Source organism: Neoarius graeffei, chromosome 4, assembly GCF_027579695.1.
Source record: "Neoarius graeffei isolate fNeoGra1 chromosome 4, fNeoGra1.pri, whole genome shotgun sequence".
NCBI classification, from domain to species: domain Eukaryota; kingdom Metazoa; phylum Chordata; class Actinopteri; order Siluriformes; family Ariidae; genus Neoarius; species Neoarius graeffei.
In genome coordinates, this window is record NC_083572.1 from 79,465,688 (window position 1) to 79,487,768 (window position 22,081).

Here is a 22,081-nt window from a genome sequence, read left to right on the forward strand (position 1 = left end):
AAATGCTATAAAAACAAAATCTTTGATTTGTTAATTCAGATGCAGCTTTAGGGGGTCATTTCACCGAGAAATCTTCCCGGAAGACCGAGCTGCGATCTGAGAGCGTGGCTTGGTCACCGCAGGTCGTACGCAGTCGACGGTTGACCGAGGGTTGGTCACGTCTTGGTCTTCCATGGTTGCATGTGGTCGAGGAATGGTCTCCCCGACAAAGAGATCGTAGCTCGGTTTTTTGACATGTCAGAAAACTGAGCCTCGACCTAAAATTCGCACAGAGAGCATCAAAAGAGCGAACAAGGTCGAGGAAAGGAGGCATTGGTCGAGAGACAATCGAGGCTAGAACGGGGATGAGCGATGCTCAGTCTTCTCGAGCGAGAACTGATTGCGCACATGGTTGTGCTGCTCGGCCCGTCCTTGACACTCACTCGATCCGTGCGATCTAGCTTCACTCTTTTGCGATCAAGCCTCGCTCTGTGCAACCTGTCCCAGACCTTCCCTAGACCCGTACGCTCCCTATTCTTCCCATGGGCATGATTGGATTCTAAAGAGGATTAAGGTGCGACCTACTTCAACCAATAAAGATCGACCATCGCTTAAGTTGCGACCTATCTTCGCCTAATCCTATTAAAGCTACACGTACTGAATGTCATATAAATAGGGCGCATAAATAGGGCGCATAAAGAGGATTAAGGTGCGACCTGCTTCAACCAATAAAGCTTGACCATCACTTAAGTTGCGACCTATCTTCGCCTAATCCGATTAAGCTATGCCTACTGAACGTCATATAAATAGGGCGCAATAGCATGATGCAGAGCGATTGGGTCTATGTTGTCCCTTCGGAGGCTGGTCAAAAACTGATGGTCGGCCACCGATCGCCGGGCCTTTTTATACGGTCACAGTGGGTCGCTCGCAAATCCGGGCGACCGTGACAAATTTGCGCGTAGCTCAGGCGAGAATCTGTCTAGAAAAGATCGAGAATTGAGCATACAGAGCGAGGCTAGAACGTTTATATCGCAGGCTAAATTGTATTGATCGAGGGTACGTTGCAACTCGTACGTAGCTAGATCGGCCAAGATTGAGCCTTGGTCGGCCAAGGTCGTGCACTTGCGAGGATAGATCGCCGAGAGATCGAGGCTATGTCGCAGATTGGTCGAACAGAACTAGCCTTGGTCGTGTTAAGATCATATCAGATCAAGTGGATAGACGCAAGTAGAGCGTATGTAAAGCGTCTACAGAGCGTATAGGACGCAGGTAGAGCGTACACATCGAAGGTCGAACGACATAACATCGAACATAGAGTGTACACAGAAAATAATGGGTTTAGATCGCACAGATTTTGCCTGCGACTACGGGAAAACATAGCTGCGATCATGGTCGCGTGCGATTTTTCCAGATCATACCTGGTGAAATGAGGGGCTTATTTAACTGACAAAAGCACAAAGAAAGGATTTTCAGTAGTTTTATTGACCAACATTAATTGCATTTTGTAAATATAAATGAGGGCGGCACGGTGGTGTAGTGGTTAGCGCTGTCGCCTCACAGCAAGAAGGTCCTGGGTTCGAGCCCCGGGGCCGGCGAGGGCCTTTCTGTGTGGAGTTTGCATGTTCTCCCCGTGTCTGCGTGGGTTTCCTCCGGGTGCTCCGGTTTCCCCCACAGTCCAAAGACATGCAGGTTAGGTTAACTGGTGACTCTAAATTGACCGTAGGTGTGAATGTGAGTGTGAATGGTTGTCTGTGTCTATGTGTCAGCCCTGTGATGACCTGGCGACTTGTCCAGGGTGTACCCCGCCTTTCGCCCGTAGTCAGCTGGGATGGGCTCCAGCTTGCCTGCGACCCTGTAGAAGGATAAAGCGGCTTGAGATAATGAGATGAGATGAAATATAAATGAAGTTAACATTTGATGCCTGCAATATCACTCAAAAAAATTTGGGACAGAGCCATTATTTCCATTGTATTATATCACCTTTCCTTTTAATAGCACTTTTTAATCATATGGGATTTAAAGATATCAACTGTTACAGTTTTGCAATTGGAATTTTTGTCCATTCTTGCTTTTAGAGAAAATTTAGAGACTGTTGTGTGTGAAAATCTCAGGAGGTCAGCAGTTTATGAAATACTCAAAACAGCCCATTTGGCACCAACAACCATGCCATGATCAAAGTCACAGAGATCACACTTTTTCTTCTTTCTGATGTTCGATGTGAATATTAACTGAAACTCTGACTTGTAACTACATGATTTTTTTTTTTTTTTGCATTGCACTGCTGCTACATGATTGGCTGATTAGATAACTGCATGAATGTGCAGTTGTTCCTAATAAAGTGGTCAGTGTGTGTATATCTAACATCGGTTTATTTTTCACCTTCCCATTCGCACATATGGCAAATTAAAGGAAAACTGGTGGTCTGTTATGTTGTCAAGCGGATTTTTTTTTTTTTGCCATACTCCCCTGAGAGTGAAAAGTTACTGCAAATCAATACAAAGGTATTCTTTGTATAGATGCTTTGTATGATTTTCTTTATCCTATGATGAAAAATTTCTGTCCCAATAGGCGTGATCTCTTCCAGAATGAACCCACCCCATCCACAGGCCACAAAGGGCTCACTGAACAGTTTGTTAAAGTTGAAAATGATTTAAATCATATGCTATGAGCTGCACAATCACCAGATCCCAGCTCAGTAGAACACTCATGAGAGATTTTTGAGCAATGTCTTTCATAACAACATTCTCCACCACCATCAACGAAGCACCAAATGAGGGAATGTCTTTTGGAAGAATTGTATCCATTACATTTATGGTACTGCCTAGTGGTAAGCAATTGTACTACAAATGTAGTACATTAAATCTTTTTATTTTGAAAATGTTAGAAATGCAAGAAACTATGTGTGCTGGATGTAAATTCTAAAAGCTAATTATAAAAAATATACATTGTTAGAGAGTGGCATGGTGGTATAGTGGTTAGCACTGTCGCCTTACAGCAAGAAGGTCCTGGGTTCAAGCCCAGTGGCCAACGAGGGCCTTTCTGTGTGGAGTTTGCATATTCTCCCCATGTCTGCATGGATTTGCTCTGGTTTCCCCCAAAGGCATACAGGTTAGGCTAATTGGTGGCTCTAAATTGATTGTAGGTGTAAATGGTTGTTTGTGTCTATGTGTCAGCCCTGTGATGACCTGGTGACTTGTCCAGGGTGTACCCTGCCTCTCACCCATAATCAGCTGGGATAGGCTCCTGCAACCCTGTAGAACAGGATAAAGTGGCTACAGATGATGGATGGATATATTGCTAGATTATGATTAGTAGTTAATGAAACACTTTGTGAGTTAAAAATCAGTTTGTAATTTTTAAAGACTAAGTACAGTTGCAAGTAGGGAGTCAAACTCACATGGTTACCAGAGGACTAGCGCCCCCCCATCGTAACTCTAGCTATATAATAGACAAGAGGCCGAGGGCTATAAAAACGTAGATCAGCGCCACACCCATGCACCTCAAGAGCTGTTTGGTACTGTGCCAGTGAGATGAATTGTGCTTTCATGAAAAACACGGAGAACCTTCCCCTTCCTTCCAACTGACCTCGCCATGTCCGTCTTGTAAGTTGTCTTGCTAGTTGCCTTTTAAGGAAAAGGGGCAGAGCTTGATTCCTTCTGTAAGTGGAAACAGAAACCTTAAGGTATACATGTAAATAGAAATCTTAAATGAAGAAACTATGTTTTGCATGCAATATTATCAACCACAGTTTTTCTGAGGTATCTCAGGTAGGTAACATTACAACACTATCCAACAATTTATAGGTAACTATGCAGGAACTAAGCAATAACAAATGAGTAGTTCTTTATTAAAACTTCTATTTTTCCTATTAACTATGAAAAACTACTAGTTAATTAGTCAGTATGTTAGTAGGAGTTCACTATTATCTATGCAGTTATTAATTGAGTCTTGGGCAGGATGGTGGTGTAGTGGTTAGCACTGTCACCTCACAGCAAGAAGGTCCTGGGTTCGAGCCCAGTGGCTGATGAGGGCCTTTCTGTGTGGAGTTTGCATGTTCTCCCCGTGTCTGCGTGGGTTTCTTCCGGGTGCTCTGGTTTCCCCCACAGTCCAAAGACATGCAGGTTAGGCTAACATGGGGCAGCCTTGGGCTGAAGTGCCCTTGAGCGAGGCACCTAACCCCTGACTGTTCTCTGGGCACTGTAGCATGGCTGCCCACTGCTCTGGGTATGTTTGTGTGCTCATTGCTCATGTGTGTGTGCGTGTGGCATGTGTTCACTGGGTTAAATGCAGAGAGGACTTTGATTGTGTGCTTAAGTGTATGTGTGATAAATAAAGTTCTTCTTCTTTAGTAGTAATGTGTCAAACTACTAGTTAACTATGGCATTTTTAAAATGACTACTGATTAATTACTGATCACACCGATATTAACCTAAGCCTTATGTTCCTCCTGGAGATCTACTACATATATACATCTCAACCTATTCCAATACCTCAGTGTCTATAATGTAAATGCATATGTTTTATGATTATTATTGGTCTAGAAAGATGTTTGCTCCTCAATGCTGATATCAGCGTATGTCTGTCTTGTTAACGGTGCTGTTACAGAAACTAGAGGAATCCCTGCTCAACCCAGACAGCAGCACTGAGGAGAAGGCCCTTACTGTACAAAGCGATGATGTGGATTCCTTTTCCACACCAGTTCCTGCCCTCATACGGCAGATCATTACCCGAAACCTGGCCGATGGGCCTTCAGGTACACTCAATTACCTTACCTGTTACATAGCAGCAAAGTAAATTACAGAGCAGTATGGAGTAAGCATGTACAGTATATCTTGACCTTTCCTGTGATCCACTCCTAATTTCAGGTGCTGGTGGTGAGAACAGTGTACTGGAAGAGAACCGGCGTCTAAAGGATCTGCTTTCACAGACTCGTATGGACAGAGACCAGCTGCTCAGCAAGCAAGCTGTTTTAACCAGCAGGGTAGGAACATGTACACACATCCTCATGTACATGTTCAATCAGTGCATTCACTTGCTCTGACTTAGAAGAAGCTAAACTACTGTAAGCATGTTACAACATAAACTAGAAAAGTGTTCAGAGAGCGCAGACCTCCGCCAAGAATCCTTTAAAAAAATCCGGGATCCAGAAGGTGATCCGGATCACCGCCAAAATTTAAAGGATTGTTACTTGTGCCCAGTCACACCTCTGGAAAAAATTTCAGAGCAATCAGTTCATTACTTTTTCCGTAATGTTGCTAACAGACAAAACAACCAACAAGCAAACAAACTAGAAAAGCACTCGGAGAGCGCAGACCTCCGCCAAGAATCCTTTAAAAAAATCCGGGATCCAGAAGGTGATCCAGATCACCGCCAAAATTTAATGGATTGTTACTTGTGCCCAGTCACACCTCTGGAAAAAATTTCAGAGCAATCCGTTCATTACTTTTTCCGTAATGTTGCTAACAGACAAACCAACCAACCAACCAACAAACAAACTAACGCTACCAAAAACATAGCCTCCTTGGCGAAGGTAATAATAATAACTAGAATGCATTTCCGGAGAAAATGTGAAAGTGTGCTTGCTCAGGTGCGCTGCCATGGTGACCCGGCAAGAGAGGCGGCCGCATGCCCACACAAGTTTTGTGTCAACATGCGAAAGTTTGGCCAAGACACAAGGTGGATTCTCATACGGAGATGACAGGCTGGCAAGGTTCTTTGCAGGGACATGCCAGAGCATCACTAACATGAAAATGTAGATGTACTGTAATTCTAAATCCGTAAAGAGATATGACCCAAAACACGTTTTTGCTCATTGTGGCGCCCCCTAGTGGCCAAATGATACCAAATTTGATGAGGGTACATGAACTGGTGCCCAAAGTCATCTCAACAAATATGGTCTTGGTACGTCAAAGTGTTTCTGAGATATGAGCCAAAATACGTTTTTGCTAATTGTGACGCTCCCTAGTGACCAAATGACACCATATTTGATGAGGGTAGTTTGGATGGTGTCCACAGTCATGCCACTAATAAATATTGTCTTGATACGTCATAGTGTTTCCGTGATATGAGCTCACTTCCTGTTTGGTGGCTTTGCCATCGATTTTGATTGGCTGCCACGGGCGAACGCTTTGACGTATGAGAGCGAAACGAATATCATTCATTAGGCATGGAATGGAGATAATGTGTGCCAAGTTTCATGATGATCAGACAAAACGTGCGGCCAGGGTCACTCTACCTTCACTTTGGACAAAATGCAAAATGGCAGAAAATCTAATTAGGCGGAGAATGACGTCATAGGGTGCGTTGGAATCGTCTAGCTCCAAGGATTCCAACGGCACCAGACTTATGAAAATCGGACATACGGATCAAAAGTTATGTGCATGAACGCATGTAAGAATGTGATCAGTTGGTGGCGCTACAGCGTGAGACGTACCAACATGAAACTTGATGAAATCAATCAGGATCCACTCCTCTATCAGTGTACCAAGTTGCATGACTTTACACCTTACGGTTTGGCCTACAGAAGGAAAAATCTGTTTTTTGCGTCGCGCGCCCATTCATTTCAATGAGGAAAAAATGAATCCTTTAAAAAAATCCGGGATCCAGAAGGTGATCCGGATCACTGCCAAAATTTAATGGATTGTTACTTGTGTCCAGTCACACCTCTGGAAAAAAAATTTCAGAGCAATCCATTCATTACTTTTTCCATAATGTTGCTAACAGACAAACCAACAAACAAACAAACCAACGCTACCGAAAACATAACCTCCTTGGCAGAGGTAATAAAGAAAACCAGTGCCAGAGGTATACGTTCTCTTCTTCTATGTTGTCAGGCTGAAAATGGCTTTCTGTATGAGACTAATCCATAACAAATGCTATTTGTACCTGTCCGAAGAGCCACTTTGGAATCAAACAAGATTTTCTTATGGAATCTGAATAATTTTTTCCTTATGTCAATCATCTTTTCAGTTAAATGAATCCCTTTAAACTCCATCCATCCATCCATTAATTCATCTCATCTCATTATCTCTAGCCGCTTTATCCTGTTCTACAGGGTCGCAGGCGAGCTGGAGCCTATCCCAGCTGACTACGGGCGAAAGGCGGGGTACACCCTGGACAAGTTGCCAGGTCATCACAGGGCTGACACATAGACACAGACAACCATTCACACTCACATTCACACCTACGGTCAATTTAGAGTCACCAGTTAACCTAACCTGCATGTCTTTGGACTGTGGGGGAAACCGGAGCAGCCGGAGGAAACCCATGCGGACACGGGGAGAACATGCAAACTCCACACAGAAAGGCCCTCGCCGGCTGCTGGGCTCGAACCCAGGACCTTCTTGCTGTGAGGCGACAGCGCTAACCACTACACCACCGTGCCACCCCTTTAAACTCTTTTTAAGTAATAAAATATGATGATGCTATTATAGGAAAATAATTAAAAACAGGCCACTGTGATGTCTTATACCACACCAATTTTTCACCTATTAACAGTGTATTTACTTATTAATTAAGTAATTTTATCAGTCTATAGTTACATTTAATGTTGAAGAATGTCCGTGAGACAACTTACTTCCTGTTTTCACTTACATTATAGTTTTTCCCTTCTACAATAGTTCTTCCCTCACCAGTCTCTGTTTATTTCCTCTTTTGAAGTGAATAAGACAGAAAAAAAACTAGCTTGCCATGTGACAGAGAAAGCCCAGAAAGCGCAGGCACTCCATCCCGAAGCCTTAAAGAAAACCTAGTAGAATGTCTTCACTATTCAGCTTCTAACCATTACAAAGCACTGACACTGGAGACTACTTCCAAAGATGCTCAGGGTTCTACCTAGGCCTTTTCAGCATATTGGGCCGATACGCAATGTTTTGCTACCGCTACACCCACAATATCGCTGACACGCATGTAAAAGTAGCCATTACACTAATAAAAATACTTGTCAATCTTGAAAATGTGGTCTTTTGTTTAATTTTCTCTTGTTATCCTCACGCGGCGGTGATAGCATGCCACCATGCGAATGTTCTACACTCGGACATACTCCACTCCCCGTCCACGTAAGTGCCCAGTACATAGCTGCCCGAGTAGTTCTGTGTGGAGATTGTCACTGATCATGCTAGTCCGGTTTACCTCCTTCCTTATGCTGTGTTCGCGGTCAAGTGCCAGCCGTGTTAAGAGGCGCTTACACGCCATGCACATAATATGTGCTGGTCCCCGGCAATTTTTTTTTTTTTATGACGCAACATCGTGCATTGAAACCATCAGAGTAACGGACAGTATGATATGAGTTAGATCTGGATAGACATGTATTGCAATTGAATGGCTGAAGCTGAAAATTAAGCTGACACTTGGTCAACATCAACTGGTTGTTTTATTCTTATTCTATTCTTATTCCATAAATGTCACTAATTTAGTTGAATACGAATTATAATAAATCTTCAATCAAAAACAATCACAGCAATTTTTGGCAAAAAAAAATCTCATTAATTTTATCAAAAAACGAGTGACTTTCATGGAGGCCTGCAAGTGCCAGGAAATGCACTAGAATGCATCTCCAAGCATGTAGAACCCGTGAGCTTTTGGAGGCCGCCTTAGGCGGCCTCCAAACCCCCAGCCGTTATGACTGGTGCCACTACGCTGATATTTTGGTCTAGTTAGAACTCTGGATGCTTTATAAATGTCTCCTCACAGAATACTATATAAAAAGACTACTATATAAGCATCTATTAATATCAACAATTACACACATTTAAATCCTTTTATGTGGAAAATCTGTCATACAAGTCCCTACATAAGTTGTTGCTATAGAAACAATAACGTATTAGAATGAGTGTTTTAATGTAACCCTGTGATTATACAAAGTTAATCAACACTGTTTGACCAAACAGAATCAGCTATTCAACAGAATTCAAAGAAATACATACAGTGCCCTTCATGATTATTAGCACCCTTTATAAAGATTAGTAAAAAGGGTGAGGGAAAAATCCACCTTTTGGGGAAGTCGCTTCATCTCATCTCATCTCATTATCTCTAGCCGCTTTATCCTTCTACAGGGTCGCAGGCAAGCTGGAGCCTATCCCAGCTGACTACGGGCGAAAGGCAGGGTACACCCTGGACAAGTCGCCAGGTCATCACAGGGCTGACACATAGGCACAGACAACCATTCACACTCACATTCACACCTACGGTCAATTTAGAGTCACCAGTTAACCTAACCTGCATGTCTTTGGACTGTGGGGGAAACCGGAGCACCCGGAGGAAACCCACGCGGACACGGGGAGAACATGCAAACTCCACACAGAAAGGCCCTTACCGGCCACGGGGCTCGAACCCGGACCTTCTTGCTGTGAGGCGACAGCGCTAACCACTACACCACCGTGCCGCCCTCGCTTCATCTCACACTGAAAAAAATGAGAAAACCCAACCTTGAATTGAAATAAATTTATTCAGAGAAAAACAAATCCCTCATCAAGAAATAATTATTTTCAACAAAAACACATGTGCCACTATTATTGGCACCCCAGCATTTAATACTTTGTACACTCTCCCTTTGCCAGTAAAACAGCACTGAGTCTCTCCTATAACATTTTATAAGGTTGGAGATACAGAGCAGGACATCTGAGACCATTCCTCTTTACACAATTTCTCCAGATCATCCAGGGTCCTCGGCCCTCTCTTGTGCTCTCTCCTCTTCAGCTTGCCCCACATGTTTTCAATGGGGTTCAGGTCAGGGGACTGGGACGGCCATGGCCGGAGTTTGATTCTGTAGTCAGTTAACCATTTTTGTGTTGATTTTGACATTTTTTGGATCATTGTCCTGCGGGAAGATACAGTGATGACCCAGTTTTAGATTCCTGGCAGAGGCCTGACATCACAGAACTTCCACCATATTTTACAGTTGGGATCAGGTTCTTTTCATTATAGCCATCCATCTTTTTACATCAAACCCACCTTGAGTGTTTATTGCCAAATAAGCTCCATTTTTGTTACATCAGACCATAGAACGCGGTTCCAGTCAAAGTTATAGAAGCGTTTTGCAAACATCAGATGCCTACGTTTGTGGTTAACTGACAGAACAGGCTTTTTTATGACATAACTTCCAAATAATCTATTGGCATGGAGATGGCATCTGATAGTGGCTTTGGAGACTTGGAAACCCCAAAATTTTACTATTTTACGTTTTCTTCAAATTCACCAACAGTGATCCTTGGTGATTGGTTGGTTTTTTTTTCCTCTCTTACCCTCCTCCTCACTGTATGTGGGGGCAAAATAAACTTGGGTCCTCTTCCAGGCAAGTTTGTAACAGTTCCAGTTGGTGTCCACTTTTTTTTAATTGCCCTAACAGTAGAAATGGACATTTTCAGGTGAGTCGCTATTTTTATAACCATTCCCTGACTTATGAAGGTCAACACACTTCTCCCTCATTTGGTTTGCGTGTTCTCTCTTATCTTTCCCATGTTGATGGATGACTAAGGGAGTTTGGCCTCTGTGTCACCTCATATTTGTACCCCAGTTAATCAGGAAGTCATGGATTACAGCTTGAAAGTTCCTACACACTCCAGTCAACTCAACAATGTATAGTTTAAATGGGGAAACATGTTTCAGTAACATTGTGTTCAGTATAATTTTCGGGGGGGGGGGATAGTGGCACGTGTTTTTGTTGAAAATAATTTCTTGATGAGAGATTTGTTTTTCTCTGAATAAATTTATTTCAAATAAAATTTGGATTTTTCTCATTTCAGTGTGAGATGAAGCGACTTCACCAAAAGGTAGATTTTTTCTAACCTTTTTTACTAATCTTTATAAAGGAAGTCAATAATCATGGAGGGCACTGTAAATTAATAGATATCAAGTTTCCTGTTTAGTTTGGTATTGATCAGTGTGGGACTTTTGTTACGGCATGGGCTTGTTCACACACCGCAACATAAGAAGGGGGACGCAACACAAGGGTTTAGAGTTGAAACAAAAATACATTTATTAACCAATACAAAATATAACAACTCAAAAGTGTCTAGGGTATAAATGTAGTGATGGTCGTGCCTGAGTGGATGTATGTTTGTGTCAGTATATGGTAAATGTTGAGGCAAAGAAAAAGAGAAGGGGGAGAAAAAGAGCAAAAAGCCAGAAAACAGGAGGACAACAAAGAGTGCCCACACAAAGAATAAAAGTGCCTACCAGAGAGGGAGAGAGACCCCACCTTATAGGCCGTACCACCTACACAGGTGTACTTAATGATCTAGCCTAATCAGTCAGGCCCAGACCTACCCGTGCACTGGCAGACTGGTGCCTGAAGGGGGCCCAAGGAGTCATCACACTTTGGGAATATTCAACAAATTTGGCAATTGCAAAAATATTTTAGTATGAAGTATTTCCTTAAACTTTGAGTGTGATTATATACGGTGATGCTTGAAAGTTTGTGAACCCTTTAGAATTTTTGATATTTCTGCATAAATATGACCTAAAACATCATCAGATTTTTACACAAGTCCTAAAAGTAGACAAAGAGAACCCAGTTAAACAAATGATACAAAAAATATTATACTTGGTCATTTATTTATTGAGGAAAATGATCCAATATTACATATCTGTGAGTGGCAAAAGTATGTGAACCTCTAGGATTAGCAGTTAATTTGAAGGTGAAATTAGTCAGTTGTTTTCAATCAGTGGGATGACAGTCAGGTGTGAGTGGGCACCCTGTTTTACTTAAAGAACAGGGATCTATCAAAGTCTGATCTTCACAACACATGTTTGTGGAAGTGTATCATGGCACAAACAAAGGAGATTTCTGAGGACCTCAGAAAAAGCGTTGTTGATGCTCATCAGGCTGGAAAAGGTTACAGAACCATCTCTAAAGAATTTGGACTCCACCAATCCTCAGTCAGACAGATTGTGTACAAGTGGAGGAAATTCAAGACCATTGTTACCCTCCCCAGGAGTGGTCGACCAACAAAGATCACTCCAAGAACAAGGCGTGTAATAGTCGGTAAGGTCACAAAGGATCCCAGGGTAACTTCTAAGCAACTGAAGGCCTCTCTCACATTGGCTAATGTTAATGTTCATGAGTCCACCATCAGGAAAACACTGAACAACAATGGTGTACTTGGCAGGGTTACAAGGAGAAAGCCACTGCTCTCCAAAAAGAACATTGCTGCTCATCTGCAGTTTGCTAAAGATCATGTGGACAAGCCAGAAGGCTATTGGAAAAATGTTTTGTGGACGGATGAGACCAAAATAGAACTATTTGGTTTAAATGAGAAGTGTTATGTTTGGAGAAAGGAAAACATTGCATTCCAGCATAAGAACCTTATCCCATCTGTGAAACATGGTTGTGATAGTATTATGGTTTGGGCCTTTTTTGCTGCATCTGGGCCAGGATGCCTTGCCATCATTGATGGAACAATGAATTGTGAATTATACCAGCGAATTCTAAAGGAAAATGTCAGGACATCTGTCCATGAACTGAATCTCAAGAGAAGGTGGGTCATGCAGCAAGACAATGACCCTAAGCACACAAGTCATTCTACCAAAGAATGGTTAAAAAAGAACAAAGTTAATGTTTTGGAATGGCCAAGTCAAAGTCCTGACCTTAATCCAATCGAATTGTTGTGGAAGGACCTGAAGCGAGCAGTTCATGTGAGGAAACCCACCAACATCCCAGAGTTGAAGATGTTCTGTATGGAGGAACAGGCTAAACTTCCTCCAAGCCGGTGTGCAGGACTGATCAACAGTTACCGGAAACGTTTAATGGCAGTTATTGCTGCACAAGGGGGTCACACCAGATACTGAAAGCAAAGGTTTACATACTTTTGCCACTCAAAGATACATAATATTGGATCATTTTCCTCAATAAATAAATGACCAAGCATAATATTTTTGTCTCATTTGTTTAACTGGGTTCTCTTTATCTACTTTTAGGACTTGTGTGAAAATCTGATGATGTTTTAGGTCATATTTATGCAGAAATATAGAAAATTTTAAAGGGTTCACAAACTTTCAAACACCACTGTACCGGTATGGCCCTGTGTGCCTGATCTGGATCCTTTTGGGCATTCTGAGCAATAAACAATATTTGAATGTCCAGCTTTAATATACATGATGACTGCAACACTTTATACAAATATGTTAAACATGTGTTAAAACAGTACTTGCATTATATTACACATGCGTGTCAGTTTGCTGTAGGTAAATCATAGATGTGATACACAGTGCTAGCAGTGTCATCTAAAAGGCCCGTTTATTCTCTCGTTATTTAGGTTAATTCCGTTGAGAATGTTTATCTCTTGTTTATGTCTTTTACGAGGTTGACCCTGTGAAAACAGTGGCTTCATTCTGCCACTCATCTGCTGCAATCTCTGGGATGATCTCAGGCCTGTAATGATTAAATATAATCAAGCTTTCTGACTCCCTGTTCAGTTATGGGTATGAGAATGGAGAAACCCTCTCATTAATAATATGAAAAGAAAAAGAGGCCACATGGATTTTGTCTTTACTGTCCTTTGCTTTTTCACTATTAAGTGCTGGTGATGTGTGTGCCATGTGCATGAAGCAGTGATCAAGGAAACCAGTTACAGAGCTTCTCTGTCAGAATGAGGGAGTGATGGAGAGCCTCGTGGCTTTGAAATGGAATATGTGCACAGCAAACATTTCACTCTTTCCAAAGTGGGGAAGCCCATTTGGAGGTTTTTATAAACAAAATGAGCAGTAAATGGCCCTGTGAAAAAATAAAACTGGGTCACACTCAACAAAATGTGTTTACTTCTGTTTGAACACATTTGGCTTCGATATGGCAAAGGTGAAAACAAATTCAGCAGGACCTTTACATTTCATTTACGTTTAATATGTTCAGACCGCTGTGATTTTAAAATCATGTTTTAACAGAGGGGACCTGTCAGGGCCTTCTAGGTGTTCAGAGAAGGCCCAAACATATCAGCATTTCAAATGTTATATTTAATTTCTTTAATTCTTCAATTGCTTTCATTCTTTCAAAATTTCATTACAATTATTCTCTTCTAATTATAATTTGGCCTCATTTTCTATCAAATTTGCTTCAGAAATGAAAGGGTTACTGTCCTGAAAAGACTAAAATTGAGTTATCCAGTGAGATTTATTTGTTTGTTGTCTCTAGGCTGAAAAGAGTTATAGAGCTGGCTCACTCATTGGTTAGGACTTCATCCATCCATCCATTATCTGTAGCCACTTATTCTGTTCTATAGGGTCGCAGGCAAGCTGGAGCCTATCCCAGCTGGCTATGGGTGAGAGGCGGGGTACACCCTGGACAAGTCGTCAGGTTATTGCAGGGTTAGGACTTCATTGCCAGGACAAAAGGCCATGGTAGTGTATGTTTATGTAGGAAGTGACAGATGAATTAACCAATCAGATTTTGATTTATAGTGGGAGGGACCAAATATTTACCACCCTAGGCCTTCTCGAAGGCCAATGCTAGCTTAACCATGAGCTGGCACCGTGAGCTGGCACCGTGAGCTGGCGCCATTAGCGCAGCAGTGAAGTAACCTCCCAGCCGGTGTTGCGTTCATCAATAGTGTTAGCGAATTCTAATAAAGCAGTCAACCCAGTGCTATCGAGAGCAAGTAGCACAGGCTAACAACCAAGAAACTAGGATTTCTGTCTCCAGACTCTTCTTCCATGCACACACGTTCGCCACAGTATTTTTCACTCATACTTAAGTATTCATTTCCCTATGTAATTTACTTAGTTATTTTTAAAATCAACATTGTCAACTATACATAACGGAGCTACCTGGCAGCTTGCCACTAATCCCTTGCAAAATTCTTTGCCCTGTTGCTTTTTTGGTGTGTCTGGCTAAGTTTTGGCTGAGCTGACGTCCTAGCTCTAATAGTAACAGTTCGCCACTGTATTTTAAAATGTTGGTCCTCATTAAAGTCAAAACAGATTCAACATTTCAGCTTGAATTTTTCAAATATTTTGCTGTAAAGTCGTCCACATACGGTACAGTATATTCAGTAGCATGTAAACAGCATTTATAACAGTAGCTTATTTTTTAGTTATAATGTTTTATACTTTAACATTCCTTTAATGATATCCTGTGAATGTGTATGATGTTGACTGACACAACATGAATATTGCATATGAATGTTGGACACAAGTTACATGTGCCTTAGTGAATCCTTATTTTTGACATTCATAAAGACTCTCTTAACAGCCTTTCACTCTCTCATACACACTCATTCTTTGGGAATCTTGCATCTGCCTGGCTCCCTTTTGCTTCCCTCACACTCGGGATGTCATTCTGGAGGCGAGTGAGAGAAGGTCATCAGTCACCTCTCTTGAGACTGTGGAAGAAACAGCTCATTTTTCACAGGCCACAAAGCTGCCATTTGTGATAACAGTGGCTGCTTTTTGCTGCCTAAGCTTTTAATGAATGGTAATGCTGCACATTGCTACTGGAGTTTATTTTAGGGTCTGTGCTATAAATAAAATTTAAATAGTTTGGCTGGTATAAATAGACTGTTTATTTTATTTATTTATTGGTATATAATTTTTTTTTTTACTGTGTCACTGACTTTGAGTATGCAGACATGTTTTTCTTCTTCAACTTTATCCATTGTAGGGACGTTGAGTACAGACTTTATACTTACACAGGAGACCCTACATTGTGGCATTATGGATGTTTAGAGTCACGTGGCTGAATTGCAACAATGCAGGCTTTGACAAAAATGTGTGTCTTGACCATGCTTCCACCCTGTTTAACAGCATTTTCACATCAACTTATGGCATCTTGGCAGTGCACGCATGCACTTATGTTAACACACTTCAGCAAACAAAGCCCTAGAGAAACATACTAAGGTGAATGCCGTCTTTTAGTAGCATGACTGATGCTAACGTTTCAGTATGTGGTAGGTCATCTAAGCTTAGACTCTTACATGCTTTCCCCTTACATGAAGCTCCTGGGACTGCCATTTTCATGGACATTGTCTCCCGGGGAAACTTCATTTGTGATGTTCTGTGTGTCTGTAGAGCAGCATAATACAGCTAGAATGTACCACTAGGAACTACAACCTTATATTTTCATTCCTGGTTTCGGAGTCACCCATTTTTTTAATCTCATTCTGGAATTAAGTGTTTATTATATTGTTTAAAATGTCACACTTTGGAAAATTTTAATGGTATTTAACTAATTCAGGGAAGACGTGAAAAGCTCCCATGGAAATGCACTGAAATGAAAGAGGCCAAATCACTGAGAAATTGTGCCTCTCCTGGTGTACATGGGGCTCTTTTTTCTCTCGTCACAGGAACTCATATGTTGTGTGTGAGGCCAGATACAGCAAGGAGGCAAGAGGGAGTTTCCTTCAGGGATTGTCCCTTTATAAATCTCTGCAGTCTGTCATAGACTCATCTTAGTGAAAACATCTATCTTTGACTGATGTGTGTGCATTGGGAGGTCTGTAATCAAGACCAACACTTTCGAGTGCAAGACCAGAACTTTGAGATCAAGTCAAAACTGAGTCTTAGAAACTGAGTCTTAAGGGGGTAGAAACCAAGTCATGTTCAAGTTCAGTACAAATTCAAGATCAAGACTGAAATCCAGCAACTCATTTTCAAGATCATGGCTTTATTCACACTCATGGACGTCACTAGGATTAAGAGATGGGGGGGCTTAGCCCCAGGAGTGTGTTCAGTAGTGCGCGCGTGCCGAAATTTTTTTTTATTGCTCCTACATAGGCTTTGTCAATTATTCATTATTTGAAGAACATTTATCAGAATCTGTTATCTGGATCACTTTCTTTTTCTACCCTGCTATTTCTCTCCTAAGTCTTCAGGATATCTTATTTATATTAACAAAATAAGTCTAAATCAGTTCATTAAAGGCTGGGGCTATGTTTATGAAGAAAGATGTTTGCAAATATCTCCATCAATTAATTAGGTTATATTCCAAATAAAGCTGTTTATTTCAGTATGATGCACTGAACAGGAGACAACATAATGGTGTGGTGCTTTATTTAATTAGTGTAGTTACAACTAGCTTAGGTCGAAATCCTAGTGAAATCTGGCAATACAGACAAATATAAATGTTTCTCAAACAAGATCTATTTGCTCGACCTCCTCTGAATCTGGATTCACTTCCTCTCTCTGACTTGAACTTGCCTGATGCTCATTTTCCTCCTCAGCCTCTCCTGCCTCACCCTTCAAGGAGTTCAAAAACAAAATTAACATGATGAAACCCTGAAGGGCGGCATGGTGGTGTAGTGGTTAGCGCTGTCGCCTCACAGCAAGAAGGTCCGGGTTCGAGTCCCGTGGCCGGCGAGGGCCTTTCTGTGTGGAGTTTGCATGTTCTCCCCTTGTCCGCGTGGGTTTCCTCCAGGTGCTCTGGTTTCCCCCACAGTCCAAAGACATGCAGATTAGGTTAACTGGTGACTCTAAATTGACCGTAGGTGTGAGTGTGAATGGTTGTCTGTGTCTATGTGTCAGCCCTGTGATGACCTGGTGACTTGTCCAGGGTGTACCCCGCCTTTCGCCCGTAGTCAGCTGGGATAGGCTCCAGCTTGCCTGCGACCCTGTAGAACAGGATAAAGCGGTTAGAGATAATGAGATGAGATGAAACCCTGAAGTTAAATTAATATTATATCTTCCAAGATTGCTAGATGACGTTGGGAATGGGGTTAGCCTACCACCAAAATAAATGCATTGGCCGATTAGATGACATGGCAATGTACAGGAGGCCTACAGTAGCCTATGACTGTTCTCATTAAATTCAATTATAAAATAATCATTAATTCATTAAATATTTTGCTGTGTAGGCCTACTGTATGTAAGCTGGCCTATCTTTAACATCCAATGAGACTAGTTTAGACTATAGGCTAAGCCTAGCCTGGGAAATCCCATGCTGCTTTGCACAATCGTTCCGATCTGAAAAGACAGCATGGAAACTATGGTCTAAAGGCTCGCCTGAGTTAGGGAGCCAATCAGAGAGTGGGGAGGGGTGGAAAGACGGTGACGCGTACTACTCGACAAACGGAAGCTTGTAGTTTATTTGGGACTGTTTACGGATCACATTTAACATGGCGGCGAGCGATACGAACCAAACTTTCGATCAAGCTTTGTCTTACACAAACGGCAGTAATCGTTCGGTGCCATTGTTTTCCTATTTTTGTTTTGCCTTCTCTTTCTCTTTCCTTCTCTTCTTCGCCTCTTCGTCTTCTTCGTCGCTGTAACTACGTCACCGGGTACAACTGCCATGATTGGCCATGGGCTACGTATATGCCAAATGATAGACATTCGCAACGTCTAATGAACGGCCGTTGACAATCGTAAACCACACCTCCCCTACGAGAAATTCAATAGGCGGATTCCAGACCATATTTCACTTGTGATATGGTCTGGTGTTAACCAGACTAGGCTAAGCCTAGACAGGGAATACAAGTCAAGTTGGCCAGAACTGAATATGAAATAAGGGGCTAGTTTATGCCATGCAAGATGGTTAATTCAACAGAAACAGAGGTGCACTAAAGGCGTTGATCAGACAGGAGCAGCTGAGTGGGCCATCGCTTGCCATTTGCTTTTATCCAAGCTTGATTAAGGCATATAAATATGGGGATTACTTTATTTTCACTCTTATATCATTCAACTGGAGGTGGATAGCCTACTGTGCATGTTGTCTTTTTTCTTTTTAATTCGGTGGGTTTTTGATAGCCTGCACTTCGGTGCTGATATGGTGACTTCTGACACACCCACCAAACGAAAGAAAACAAACTCAGAAGCCTATTGCAAAGGCCAGTGCAGTCACAATGTTTTGAAATGTTTTCCTACGGTTTCCATTCTTATGCAATGCGTTGTCATCTTTAACTCAAGGAAAGTGTTGTGGGCTACTACGTTGCGGCCAAATAGGCTACCTCATTCAATTAGTGGCCTAGATCAAACCGTAGCTAAACCGTCTCAAAACGGTGCATTGGTTGAACTCGGCCCTGTTTTCTCTGTTGGCATTTACTGACCTCGATCACGCAGACCTCTTCAGCATCAGCTCCCTTGTCACTCTCCTGTTCCTCACTCACTCTCTTAAAAAATTGTCATATACAGTATCCATCTAGCCAATGAATTGAAAGGACACATTAAATCTTCTCTCGCCATAACTATTGCTACTAATGGCATTTAGTTTTCACTCCCAATAGTTGAAGAACATACCAATACACAGATGGGACAGAATATAGAAAGCTGTCAAGTTTAACTGTTCACGGTAATATTGGCTAACATTTTCCATAAAGTTCAATTTAGCTGCCATGTTAAAAGGGACAAATAGCCTACAACATCACATTTTCTTCCCCTTAGATCAGCGTTTCTCAACCTTTTTTCAGTCATGGCACCCTTCAGAAGTACAACCCCGATTCCAAAAATGTTGGGACAAAGTACAAATTGTTAATAAAAACGGAATGTAATGATGTGGAAGTTTCAAAATTTCATATTTTATTCAGAATAGAACATAGATGACATATCAAATGTTTAAACTGAGAAAATGTATCATTTAAAGAGAAAAATTAGGTGATTTTAAATTTCATGACAACAACACATCTCAAAAAAGTTGGGACAAGGCCATGTTTACCACTGTGAGACATCCCCTTTTCTCTTTACAACAGTCTGTAAACGTCTGGGGACTGAGGAGACAAGTTGCTCAAGTTTAGGGATAGGAATGTTAACCCATTCTTGTCTAATGTAGGATTCTAGTTGCTCAACCATCTTAGGTCTTTTTTGTCCTATCTTCCGTTTTATGATGCGCCAAATGTTTTCTATGGGTGAAAGATCTGGACTGCAGGCTGGCCAGTTCAGTACCCGGACCCTTCTTCTACGCAGCCATGATGCTGTAATTGATGCAGTATGTGGTTTGGCATTGTCATGTTGGAAAATGCAAGGTCTTCCCGGAAAGAGACGTCGTCTGGATGGGAGCATATGTTGCTCTAGAACCTGGATATACCTTTCAGCATTGATGGTGTCTTTCCAGATGTGTAAGCTGCCCATGCCACACGCACTAATGCAACCCCATACCATCAGAGATGCAGGCTTCTGAACTGAGCGCTGATAACAAATTGGGTTGTCCTTCTCCTCTTTAGTCCGAATGACACGGCGTCCCTGATTTCCATAAAGAACTTCAAATTTTGATTCGTCTGACCACAGAACAGTTTTCCACTTTGCCACAGTCCATTTTAAATGAGCCTTGGCCCAGAGAAGACGTCTGCGTTTCTGGATCATGTTTAGATACGGCTTCTTCTTTGAACTATAGAGTTTTAGCTGGCAACGGCGGATGGCACGGTGAATTGTGTTCACAGATAATGTTCTCTGGAAATATTCCTGAGCCCATTTTGTGATTTCCAATAAAGAAGCATGCCTGTATGTGATGCAGTGCCATCTAAGGGCCCGAAGATCACGGGCACCCAGTATGGTTTTCCGGCCTTGACCCTTACGCACAGAGATTCTTCCAGATTCTCTGAATCTTTTGATGATATTATGCACTGTAGATGATATGTTCAAACTCTGCAATTTTACACTGTCGAACTCCTTTCTGATATTGCTCCACTATTTGTCGGCGCAGAATTAGGGGGATTGGTGATCCTCTTCCCATCGTTACTTCTGAGAGCCACTGCCACTCCAAGATGCTCTTTTTATTCCCAGTCATGTTAATGACCTATTGCCAATTGACCTAATGAGTTGCAATTTGGTCCTCCAGCTGTTCCTTTTTTGTACCTTGAACTTTTCCAGCCTCTTATTGCCCCTGTCCCAACTTTTTTGAGATGTGTTGCTGTCATGAAATTTCAAATGAGCCAATATTTGGCATGAAATTTCAAAATGTCTCACTTTCGACATTTAATATGTTGTCTATGTTCTATTGTGAATACAATATCAGTTTTTGAGATTTATAAATTATTGCATTCCGTTTTTATTTACAATTTGTTCTTTGTCCCAACTTTTTTGGAATCGGGGTTGTATGCAAATTCTCAAGGCACCCCCATATAAAATATACGCAGTCACGCTGACCATACGCTGACCCCGGCAGTGAGGTTGTGACATGGGAAAGGGGGCCGTGAGACAAATTTTGATGATGCATGAGGCGGCGATGATCTGCATTAGTGTAGCTATCATTTTTTTGGAATCTTAATTCATTTTATTTATTTCAATGTTAGAATATATAATTTTTTGACAGCACCCCTAATGAAGCCAGACGGCACCCCAGGGTGCCGCGGCACCCTGGTTGAGAAAGGCTGCCTTAGATAAACGTAGGTAACGTTAAGCAATTAACAATGACTGACATCAACTTACAATCTCTTGTTCAGTGTATCATTCACTGCGAATTAAGTCCTCTTCTTCTCTTAACAAGTCTGCCGGCCTTAGGAACGTAACGTTACAGCAAGTAGGCCTAATAACATACAGCTCCCGCCTGAACCATGCATGCCCGCCTACCTGGCTATGCTGGGAAACATAACGATAATTTTATTCGTGTCGTAGCTAGAACTTGTAGACATATTATTGTTTGACTCGTTTTCTTGCTGGTTTGTGTTATGTGCAAGTCTTCACTATATATATATATATATATATATATATATATATATATATATATATATATATATATATATACACTATATTGCCAAAAGTATTTGCTCACCCATCCAAATTATCGGAATCAGGTGTTCCAATCACTTCCATGGCCACAGGTGTATAAAATCAAGCACCTAGGCATGTAGACTGTTTTTACAGTTTGGAGCTGGCCCCTTCCTCTTCCAACATGACTGTGCACCAGTGCACAAAGCAAGGTCCATAAAGACATGGATGACAGAGTCTGGTGTGGATGAACTTGACTGGCCTGCACAGAGTTCTGACCTCAACCTGATAGAACACCTTTGGGATGAATTAGAACGGAGACTGAGGACGGAGGCCTTCTCGTCCAACATCAGTGTGTGACGTCACAAATGCGCTTCTGGAAGAATGGTCAAAAATTCCCATAAACACACTCCTAAACCTTGTGGACAGCCTTCCCAGAAGAGTTGAAGCTGTTCTAGCTGCAAAGGGTGGACCGACGTCATATTGAACCCTATGGATTAGGAATGGGATGTCACTTAAGCTCATATGTGAGTCAAGGCAG

General features: G+C 41.8%; 1 protein-coding gene across 1 annotated transcript in view; it reads left to right on the forward strand.

The window, feature by feature from the left end:
* The first annotated feature begins 2,738 nt into the window (after positions 1-2,738).
* crocc2 (ciliary rootlet coiled-coil, rootletin family member 2) overlaps positions 2,739-22,081 on the forward strand; it is a 115,386-nt gene continuing 96,043 nt past the window's right edge. The window contains exons 1-3 of the mRNA XM_060919775.1: positions 2,739-2,806; positions 4,585-4,732; positions 4,845-4,960. Coding sequence (XP_060775758.1) covers positions 2,750-2,806; positions 4,585-4,732; positions 4,845-4,960 — 321 coding nt within the window. The 5' untranslated portion in view covers positions 2,739-2,749. The remainder of the gene's footprint in view (positions 2,807-4,584; positions 4,733-4,844; positions 4,961-22,081) is intronic.